The sequence below is a fragment of the Pelmatolapia mariae genome, linkage group LG18, assembly GCF_036321145.2.
Source record: "Pelmatolapia mariae isolate MD_Pm_ZW linkage group LG18, Pm_UMD_F_2, whole genome shotgun sequence".
Classification (NCBI taxonomy): Eukaryota; Metazoa; Chordata; class Actinopteri; order Cichliformes; family Cichlidae; genus Pelmatolapia; species Pelmatolapia mariae.
The window spans coordinates 1,754,869-1,766,449 of NC_086243.1; the positions used below are offsets into that span (position 1 = coordinate 1,754,869).

The following is an 11,581-nucleotide window of genomic DNA, read 5'->3' on the forward strand; positions in this document are numbered from 1 at the left end:
TTGTAGGGTAGGTAGACTGATTATCTAACATGTCAGTTCCTGATGCGTAAGTGCATTAGGCCCTCATTGTCTGAGTAAACATAGTAGCAACAGTTGTGAGTTCTTTTGACATGTGTACTCAATTTTGACACATTCTTTGACACCGTAAAGACAGGATTTTGGGTTTATCACAATTTCATTGAGGGATATTGATAGGCCTCAAACATGCTGGAAGCACCTAAAGAAGGAGGTTGTTCTTCCAAAGTTAAATGTCGTTGTTTTGGTTTCCCCAATCACTGATGTGGGCACAGTAAAGATAATTGTAAATGCCCTTGAGAGGGTTTACACCTTTTAAACGGGCTGATGGCCCTACAATAGTAAAGAGTACAGTACACTGCATAGACAGAGAGGAAAGAGTTATAATTCTGTTGTAAAATGTAGCTCAGAACTGTTTGATATATGTTGGCTGAGTGGAAATTCATGGCTACTTCAGGGTTTTACCCCAGACTTTGAGAAGCACTAACACTGAAGTTAGTTTATGTTTGTGGTATTCATTTATCTAAAGGTACAAATATAGTCACTGTCCTTGATGGCAAACATCTGGACAAGTAAAATTAGAATGACACAAAGGAATGTGTGCGATGTTTGGTGAGGCATGTGTGCCTCGATCCCTAATAACACTGGGGATGAGGTTTGTTTGTTTTTTTACAGAAACAGTTAATAAATTGGGAAACATGGGTTGATGGATTTAATGATAAACTGGAAAAATATATCACACACTGAAAAACTTCCTTATCTAAACAACGGGTTCTTATGAAAGAGCAGCTTGATGTAACGCTGTTTCATTTCTCTATATGAACTCATATTGTGTTTTCTTTTATGATATAACTGCCATCCTTCGAACAAAGGGTGGAGACTCAGATGGAGAGAAGATGACCATAAAATGTGAATTTGTTGTTTCCTTCTGACTATAGGGAGGATGCACATTGTGAATTATTTGAGTACACAATGGTGCTGATGTTCAGTAGTTAAAAACACATGGAGATTTCTTTTCTATGCGATTCTTAATTAATTGTTTTTAATTCTTAATTGTTGTATCACAAAGGGTGGAATGTGGTGGCAGATTTCTTTTCTCATGTATTAATCACATATTTAATCATATCACATTAGTTATAGTAATATCACTTTCTCACTTTACTATAGTAAGAGCACTCCTGTCACTAGTTTACATGCATGTGGAATGTTAACACAGTGAGGCCATTGTAATGGGAGGCATTAAACAGATAGTGGGACTCCTTCTGCTTATCAGGGATGTAAATCCTTAGGTGACGGCCAAGCAGAAAACAAGGTCATAATTCTCTCTGTGAGGGAGGAGGCATAGCCCCCCCGTGAGAGGGGCCAACGTGTAAGAGTTTGTGGAATGTTCGTTGTCTGTGTCTCTGTATATAAGATGTAAGGGTGGTGGCCACAATTGAGAGATGGTCCTGGTGTTTCACTGGGATGCTCTCTCCACATTGCAATGTCTTTATTAAACCCACTTCAAATCAAGCTCACTGGGTGTGTTGCAGGTTATTGTTAAATTTTCCACAACACCTTCAATGTGAACATTAAACAAATATGTAGGACTGCTTTCTTTAATCAGCACAAGTTGTTTAAAATTTGAAACATCCTGTCTCCAAGTGATGCTGACAAACTAGTTCACGGATGGTCTACTGTAATTCATTATTATCAAGTTGCTCTAAAAGCAGCTCCCTAAAAAAACCCTTCATTTGCTCCAGAACAGGGACTAGAAAGAGGGAACATATTTCGCCCATACTGGCTTCTCTTCAATGGCTCCCTGTTAAATCGAGAATTGAATTTAACCCTTGTGTTGTCCTTCGGACATTTTTGTCCCTGAGGACCACAGGTGTAAGGAAATCGGGAGGACATTATGAGGGTTACATTCAGCAAACATGAATTTGTTTAGTATGTAAAAGATGGATGAAGCCACTGTGATGTCATCCAGTGGTCTTTGGACTGTTTGTTTTATGGAGATAATTGTTTAATCTCAGTTTGCTGCTTCGTTTGGTCCCATTTCATTAACCCTCATAATGTCCTCCCGATTTCCATACACTTGGACAAAAGGACAACACAAGGGTTAAGTAATTAAGTGATTTATTAAACAATGAAATACAGATTTAAACAGTTTAGTGGGGATGGGATAAAGTAAAGAGATGCACCCCAAGCTAGGCGAGTGGCTCCAGCAGATCCCAGGAACAACATCTGAGATCTCTGTCCCCAAGAGCACAGTCCATTAACAGCAAAGATACTGCTCAGGACCCTCAAGCTCCCAAGCCTCTTGGAAAGGACCCCCAAAAGACCAAAGGATAGACCGTCCACAGGGGGGGAGAGGGGAATTTTTAATGTATATAAAAACATGACATTAAGAAGTGCAAGTTGAAATTGCAGGAAGTAATTTCAACATTAGTGGATGGAGACAGGGTGGGTTTAATGTGTACGGGAGCAGAGGGTCTCTGAGGTGTGCTTATTGTTGATGGTGACTACTCTACTGTTGTTATTATTTTAATGTGAGAAAGTGGTTTATGAAAGTTATATAGTGACGTATTAGCAAATGTGAGGAGTTCAAGGGATTAAAAAAAAGTAGCTGGTTCCTTATCACAGCATGAAGCGCTCCCAGTATGGAAAGTCATCATGTTTACAGAGGGTCATCTATTCTATAGGGAGCGCACAGTGTGGCGTATGTCAGCACAATCTTAACTAAAAGGTCACGAGCAGCCTCTCCTCCAGTTTATTCCTCCTTAAAACTCTTCATACCTACATACAGACAAATGAAAAACTTCTAAACCTGAGGTTAAAGTAGTAAGGACTGGACCGAGGAGGAATTACAAGCCTGCTACGCCTACACAGACTGGAGTGTTTTTGGAGCTGCAACCAAGGGGGAGGGCTACACCAGAGGGGACCAGAAACCAGAGGTCCAGAAACAAGCTGAGCGAGGAGTCAGGGTAACTAAAAGGAGTTACAGTGAAAAGCTAGAAAACAGCTTCTTAGCCAATGACCGTGCATCAGCTTTAAGAGTTTTGATGGTGCCTGTGCTGTCCGGCACTGTAGCAATCAGAAATATTGTCTGAAGGCCAAGAAAAATGCCCGAAAGATTTATTTTCCCAAGTGGATCATTACGGCTTTTGCCTTCCTTCTATCATGGTCCTGACCCTGTTGACTCAGTGGCTTTGGATTTGATTATTATTATCTTATGTTTCAGGTTAATTCTTAAGATTTTCTTGTTCTTAGGGTTTGGTTTCTGTTTTGTATTTTGAGCGCCTTTGGTTCTGTGTCTCTGTGGCTGCCCTGGTCCCACGTCTGTGTTTCCTCCCTGTTGCCATATCTGATGTCTTTGTGTTAGTCTTACCTGTCTCGTTAGCTTTGATTTATACCTGCTGTGTTATCACCTGTTCCCCATCCTCTCGTTGTCCGTCTGTGTATTTAAACCATGTGGTTCTCTCTGTCTGTGTCACATCGTCAACGTCATCCACACCTTCTCCGTGCCGTGTCTCATCCTCCATGTTCTGGTGAAGTTCTAGTTTCCAGTTCTGCTCTCCTAGTCTATGCTTTCTAGTTCTAGTTTCCTGAGTCTAGTTAGTTTTAGTTCGTGTTTACTTCTAACAAAGAGTGTTCCAGCAAATAAAGCTGGGCTTTCAGTTAACTCCTGCATTTGAGTCCACATCCTGCCCACACACAGCACTAGCCTGACACCTTCCTTCTTTCACATAATGGTATGATCCCGGTCATGACCTGCTCCAAATGACATGCCTCGTGCTTTCTTGACATATATAATTTTTGATCACTGCTAGTTTGAATCCGAATTATTAAGCTTTCATTTCAGCGTAACTATGGTCAGCACAGTAGCAAGCTCTTTTTGATGACACCGGTTTTATTTCCCGCAGTTTGAGAGCCACCACTTTAACCACTTAAATGTAAGAGAAGAGACTCACCTTGTGTCTGAGTGTAGGAATGATTCTCTCATAGAATTCAGGATGGGGATGAGCCTCCTGAGATCAAACCAAACAAGACATAATTAATGAAAAAACTACAGTGCATGTACAGTAGTGTGTGTGTATATATATATATATGTATATATATATATATATACATATATATATGTAGAGAGAGAGAGAGAGAGAGAGAGATCCCCTGGGGCTTTTGAGGAACTTTTCAAAACCCATTTTGTGTTCAGTTTGTCTTCTGATGCTACGTTGCTGAATTTTTACACATTCCTGCAGACAGCAGTCTGAGAAAATGAGGGCGTCAACCAGAGTTTGACAGTTAGGGCCAGACTGCTGAACCAGCCAGCACTCATACTCAGCGCAGAGCTCGCAAAATCGCTAGCCCGATGTCCCGGGGCTAGCGATTTTTCCAGTCGGGCTACCGAAATCCATTTCAGCCCTGCCCGTCGGGCTATCATAGGAAGGAAAAATGTGTGTCAATGCTTTTGCATTCTTTCGCAAATGTAGCTGAGTAATTATGTCATTGGCATTGATGAGCCACTGTCAATATGTGACATATTGAAATCGCGTTTGAATTTGCGCTTGTTTTTTGCTTTCACTTTCACTTTGTGATCGTGCGAACTGTGTGTAGAGAGCGGCAGCACTGATTAGTGAGTGTCAGATTAATTGCGCACCAATTCCTCTGGCATCGTCTTATCAATCGTTAGCTTACTATTCAAACGTGAAAAGTGAAATCTCCTGCAGCAAGCTTAAACATGTCATAGAGGTTGATTGCGTAGAGAATTGCTGACCGTTATGTAAGTACGTGTGTAACAGCAGCAGGATTTACGCCGGTATTTTAGTTCTGCTCAGCCAAAGACAGGTCAGGGTGAAGAAGGGGCAGCCAAAGAAAAGCCGACCACAAAACGGAGAAGTTATGACAAATCAGACAATGAGGGAAAAAGAAAGCACAGCTTTTTTGGTTTCATGGACAAAAGAATTTCTGTGGTTGGAATATGACGAGCTAAATAACATCATGTTCTGCCGGGTGTGTTGTGAGTTTCCCTCGATTTCTGAGTCGACAAGCGCCTTTGTTACTGGGACCAGTAATTTTAAGAAAGACCCCATCAGATACCATGAGAAATGCAAGAAATGCATTATTGCTCAGTCTGCAGTATCTTTCCCAGAACAAAAACCACTTGCAAAAAACATACTAAAAATAAACCAAGCACAACAAGAAGTTCTGAAAAATCTGTTAAGGACAGCCTACTATGTTGCAAAGAGTGAACTACCACTGGCAAAATTTAGCAGTCTTTGCAAACTTCAAAAAGCAAATGTCCTAGATCTTGGTTCCACTTGCCTCTTACCCGTGACTTCAGTGGAAATTTCAGATTCAGGATCTGACACAGACTGATTCATGTTCTACAGTTCTTACAAGTTCATAAAAATTTCTGTTCAATTAGAACCAAATATTTGAGTTGATGATTGTAATTTTTTATACAGTTGTTGTAATTTGTGTTTTAACTATTTTTTGATTGTTGTTTTGTTTCCTTTACAATATTATACATTAATGTATAATATTGTAAAGGAAACAAAACATCAATCAAAAAATTGACCTCTTTTTTTAATTCGGGCTACTTAAATTTACTTTGGGCTACCAAAAACTGAAGAGTGCCTGCCTGAAATGCATTGCCAGTCTCCAGTAAAACCCACAATTGAAGTTTTTATATGGTTTGAAAAAACATTCATACTTAAGTATTTCCATGTTTGTAATTCCGACTTATTTGATATAATGCATGATCTTTTTGAGGGTGTAGCTCAGTACGAGATCAAAAAGCTCTTTGAATATCTCACACAACACTTAACATCAGAACAAGACTTGCTTTCCAGGATTTAGGGTTTTGATGATGGAGTGATTTTGGAGAGTGCTGGCAGTGGCATTGGTTTGAGTTCTATTCAGTGTCTTGTGACATTATTATTCTTGCAGGACACGAGAACTGGAATTTGTTTTTGTTGTTGTTACCTCAAATAATGAACATAGTTTTTCCACTTCCTCTCACAATGACAATATATTTGACTGCATTAGAATTTGTTGACCACCACAAACTATTTATCCACATAGAAACTTGATACCTAAGCATGATTCTATGATCCATCTACTATTAGGAAAATTGGCCCCCTTATTACACATGTGGAGTAAAGGGCTTAAAATACTTCACTTTACATGCAATTAATGCAGGATTTATAAAGGTTTTATAAATGCAGAATTTATAAAGGTTTTATAAATGTAGAATTTATAAAGGATTTCCTATTATAAACCCAGTACAGATTCATATACAACATTCAACTTTTCCCGATATTTAGGAACACTCACTGTTTCCTCAGGGAAAAAGCAAAGAGTTCACACTGACCAAAAACAAGAAAATGCAACAAGAGACTTTGTTACATATAAACTGGTTCATATTTGGTGCCTTTCAACTGTACTTTAGCACTCTTTTTACAACATTGTCATTCAGATTTTATATCTAACACTCACACATATTCACACTCCCGTGAATGCATCGGTGATAGGTTCAGGAGGATTCATTGCCCAAGGAAGCTTAATGCAGGCTGGAGCAGCCAGTAATCGAAACGCTAACCTTCCAATTACTGGATGACCTGATCTACATCGAACTGACAGATCTCGTCAAAGCCAACCTTTTAAAACTCTCTTTGGTTCTGCAGCAAACTCACGTCGGCTTGGCACAGGGACAACTAGTAATACGCATACAGAAAGTTTATACAAACCTTGATAAGCATTTCTAGTTCCATTCTCAGGCTCATCACTTCCAGAGTTACTGCAGCAACTCTGCCCACATCAGGATCTGTAACATCATCAGGGAAACTGAGTCCATCTGGCTGCTGATTAGAGTAACCATAGAGACAGAGTACAGCGCGTCCTCCCTGGGAATATAACAGACAGGGTGGAAGGTAATGAAATGTTAGTGGTTAGTACCAGCAGCGTTAACTGGAACATTTCCGTCACTTCTTACTAGTCTGCATCAGTAGGACCGGGCATTTTCACACAGATCTGCGATCACATCAATCATAAACATTAAAACAAGAGAAAGAGGAATCCACAACTAATTAGTTTCATCAGGGCAAACTTCATGGCACAATTAACATAAGAAACATAAATTATTTTGAACACTAAGACACACACAGCTGAACAGCATGCTGAGTGATTATAGCTAGCATAGCAGTCTGTTGGCACTGGAACTGTCACTACATTGAAGAAGAGTAAGGACAGATGGAGGGTGAAGGAAAGAGATGCTGCCATTATCTGTGATTGGGGAAGGAGCTGCGCCTGCTGACGAAGTTTTGTACCTTAAAAAATGCTTGTTTTGCCATCATCTTTGGTGGTGATGGACTTTCACTGTGGGTGGGTCCAACCACCTCCTCCACACACATCAACAAGAAACTAGGAGAGGTAAAGACTGGCTTTTGATGTCTTAGCAGTCGAATCAGGAAAAATGTGCATCTGCAGCCCTCAGAAGCTCATTACTCTCATCTCCTTGGTCATTGTTGAAATTGCTTCCTTGTGTTTGTGTTTATTTGCTGATTTGTGGGGATTTTCTCTTAACTCTTCGTTCTCCTTTTGGAGTAACTCATTATACTTGCTTATTTGACGCTCCGTGTTTGAGAGTGTGTGCTCTACTTTGACAAGTTTCTTGTTGCATCCATTCAAGTTTCCTGTCATCGAGTGAAGGTGAAGCTTTGTCAGTCAGATAATAAATAACATTTTATGTCGTTTTGCCTCTTTGGCACTTTCCCAGTTCATTATTTACATCTAATTCTCACATGCTCCCTGGACTACTCCACCAATCTGTCAGCTTTTCACCACAGCCAATTTTCACTCCTCTTTTCAGTAAAACTTGACCTCTGACCTTTAAACCTTGCAACTGAGGCCATTGTAATTCAACCTTGTTGTTGATGGTATTGATTTGAAACTCATTCACAAACTCGGGAAACCACACCGCTCGCCTGCCCACCGAGCGGTGTGACCACAACATCCCGTCAGCCTTTTACATCTGAGAGGTAAAAATGTCTGTATCTGTCTCACACAGCAGCCTGACAGCCAATGTGCTCTTTGTATTCCTTTCCATTCATTCCTTTTGATTTTCATTTTTCCCCCTTTCCTTTCTAAGCAGTATTCTTTCACAGTAGGATTTGTAATACTTTTTTTTTTTTTTTGCCTGTCCCGTTTGTTTTTTTAGCCGTCAGAATTGATGTCTGAAAGCCAACAAAGATACCCAACGGATTTACTTTGCCAAGTGGATCAGCACGGCCTTGCCGTTTTGGTCCATTTGATCAGCCTTTGTTGTTATTATTTATTTTATTTTATTTTATTTTCAGTTATTACAGACGGGATAGGAAAGGGAGAAAGAAAGATGAAGGAACAGAAAAACAGAGGGGAAGAGGGACAGTGAGTGATAATACTTTATCATTACCTGGATAGCATCAACTGTGGCCCTGAACACTGGGTTGTTGTGTTTTACAGTCCTCCAGTACTTTGGCCTGTTGGAATTTGTCAGATTACAGCCATACTTTTCGAGGATGTTAAGCGCTGTAGATAAGCGCTGAAGAGATCCAAGAGTCTGCAAAGGAAGCAGACACATTTTAGCATCAATTTTAATCTGAAATAGAAGAATACAGTTAAGCTAAACCCACACTGTTTCAGTTGTACTGGTGTGACATACTACAACACTAAACGCATTCAAACATCTATCTTCCTGTCGACCTTTACATCACATTTTTAACTGCCTGTGTGTGGGGGGCGGTGTACCCGCCGCAGTCACATTTATACTCACGTAGGAAGCCGTTGCAGTACTCAGCATCGTCACTACTGAGCATCGTCACTCGGACAGTATCGCTACATAAGTGCTATAGGAGTAGAAGAAGTCAAACCAGAAGCCTTTGTCGAGTGTTCAGAGTGTTCAGGTCACAAACTCAGCTGTCTGTATGTCTCTCAGCTCCTGAGCTGGAACATCATTAAACCAACAGGATCATGGACAATCTCAGGACACCTTTGACACATTCATTTTTGTGGGACTCTGGCCTTGTGAAGAAGTAACCCTGATGATTTAGTAGCTTGTATAAACCTCTTTGAAAGCAATCATTTGAAGTGCATGCCTTTATCAGGCTCTCACAGCATGTTGGGGGAATTCTGGTCCCCCTCAGTTTTGCTTCACTTCACTGAGGTTTTCAAAACTTTTATTAAGCTCCCACCACAGTATATCAATCAGGCTGAGGCCTGGGCCATTGCAACATCTTGATTACATTCTTTTTCATTCATTGTGTTGTCTACCTGCTATTCTTTGGATCAAGTCACGATCCAAACAACAGAGTGTGAGATGTAGCCAAATGTTACCTACAATCCCAAAAATCTTGGTCTCAGTCTGGATTGAGGTTAGACATATTTCCAGATGGGACTAATAAACATGCATTTGATCTTTCTCACCTCCTTCCTGTTTCTGCCAAAGCTGTTCTCTATGACCATCGTTTCTGCAGCAATGTGGTGGTATTTAGAGCAGGGTGGTAAGGGCAGATTAGCCATGGCCACTACCCCAGCCCGCAGATCCACCACTCTGCCCCCAGAATACAGACACACTTCAGCCTGACTCCGCACATCCTGCAGCTGCTCAGAGAGGGACGCCATTCTGCACACACACACACACGGTTGATGCATGCCATTTAGTTAAAACAACAACAAATAAATCTGACGACACGCATGCACAGTATCTCAGATCAGTGTATTCAACATCTACGAGAAATAAGAATTCCTTTGGTCTTATATTCCTGCACAGATTGGCACTTTTGGTTCGTTTAAAGTGAACTTTTTTTTGGAATGCTCTTCTCTGGAAGTTGGCACAAATTACTGTAATTGAAATGCTGTTGTGCTACCACGCCCACATCAGATTACTTAATTTTCTCAAGTGTTCCTAAAAAGTCCTTTTTCCTCAGGTGATTTAGTCGTTTAGATAATGCAGTAAAAACTCTTTATTCCAAGTAAGTTACATTTGTCATTGAAATGTGAATTCAAACATTCTGCTGTGCTGTTGCTGTTCCTACCATCTCTGATTTCTTTATATTTGACTTCTAAAGAGACAGACTTGCTTAGCAACAGTTCTTCAGGCTTTTTTCAGAGTTTGACTTTGGCATTGGCCTTTTTCAGTCATTGCAGTCCGACCTTGTACTGTATTGTAAATCACTGTATCCCCATTTTCCTAGTTAAATATAAAGAAATTAGGAGTTTTACACAGCCCTAATAAAAGTATATTTCACATGATTTTATCAGACTCCAGGTGCTAACACGTATTTGACCACAACACACAGACTGGTGACTCTGTTTGCAGGTGTTCACTGCATCCCTGAGCTCTGGCTCCATCCGTGAGATGAGCTGAAACAAGTCGCTGAACATGCAAAGCTGCTAAATACTGTTTTCACGTGCAGTACAATTGAGTGCACTTTGCTCGAAGAGCTTTTTGTCTGATTGCAGACCTCTTGGTCACAAAAGAAAGACGCAGAAGGACGATGTGTATTTCCAGTAGTCAGTGCAAAGCAGCAGTACGCCTATGATCAGCTCATAGCGGCACAATGTCCTGTAAATGATTCATTATTAATGATTAAAGCAGCACACCTAAACCTGTTATTAGCGAGGATCGGCACGGTGAGCCGGCCTCCTACCTGTGCTGCTGTCCAGCTGCACTGCGGTGGAATCCCGCTTCGTTCACTGTTACGGCACAAATGTCTGTTTGTACCGCCGAAGGAAACCACGCAGAAACGGCAAAACACTACCGCAACAGCGCGGCGTGCAACTGCTGTACTGGGAACACAGCGGCAGGGCCTCCCTCTCTCCCCCTCCCTCTCTCTCCCCCCCTCCCTCTTCGGGCAAAACGTGGAAGCGGCGCAGATTACGTCACCAGTGGACCCTCTGCGGCGCAAACGCAGCAGCGCCAGCTGCTTTCACATTCACGTTAAGGATACTGCACCTGATGTCTCCAGGTTATTGCATTATTGCACAAGGAAATGTTAAGTGACCATCCTGTCAGGCACAGTCAAATGTGTTTTGTTGCGCCGTTACCAGGCTGTAAACATGAGATCCGATAAGATGTAACAAGCACAGTGTTTTCATGAAGGCCAAAAATGTAACATTAAATATTCAGTCCTGTTGATGGGAATCGGAGACGATGGAGGGTCAGTGTTCCATTTATTTACATTTTTCTCTGAGCAGTTGGTCTTTCTCTTTCGTATAGGGCACACTGGCCACTTCATAAAGAGCAGAAGGAATGTGCATCTGTCTCTTCAACTCCTCCCAGTTGGATGCACGTGGAGTACTTCCTCAGGGAGGTATCAGGTGGCATTTAGGTGCTCCAACACCTCAGCTGGCTCCTTTCAACAGGAAACTGCAGTGGATCTATTTTAAACTTCCCGTTTTTCCCAAATGACAGTACCAATATTCCAGTGCCCTGTCTCCAACAGCTCCTTCTGTTTGCTATGATGCTGTATGGGCCTCAGAGAGCTTCAGGCTCTTTCTTGTTTTTTGTCCAACATAGAAAAAGAGTCATGATACATTTCTCAGG

The 11,581-nt window shown here is 41.2% G+C and overlaps 1 protein-coding gene across 2 annotated transcripts in view; it reads right to left on the bottom strand.

Annotated features, from left to right (window-relative positions):
- Positions 1–10,841, bottom strand: part of rnf31 (ring finger protein 31) — a 52,207-nt gene extending 41,366 nt beyond the window's left edge. For both annotated transcript variants that reach the window (XR_010091459.1, XM_063461346.1), the window contains exons 1-5: positions 10,686–10,841; positions 9,460–9,658; positions 8,450–8,596; positions 6,747–6,902; positions 3,969–4,025 (exon numbers count right to left, since the gene is read on the bottom strand). Coding sequence is in view for 1 of the 2 variants with exons in the window: in XM_063461346.1 (XP_063317416.1) it covers positions 3,969–4,025; positions 6,747–6,902; positions 8,450–8,596; positions 9,460–9,657 (558 nt within the window). In the remaining variant the exon portion in view is untranslated. The remainder of the gene's footprint in view (positions 1–3,968; positions 4,026–6,746; positions 6,903–8,449; positions 8,597–9,459; positions 9,659–10,685) is intronic.
- Between the last annotated feature and the right edge of the window lie 740 nt (positions 10,842–11,581).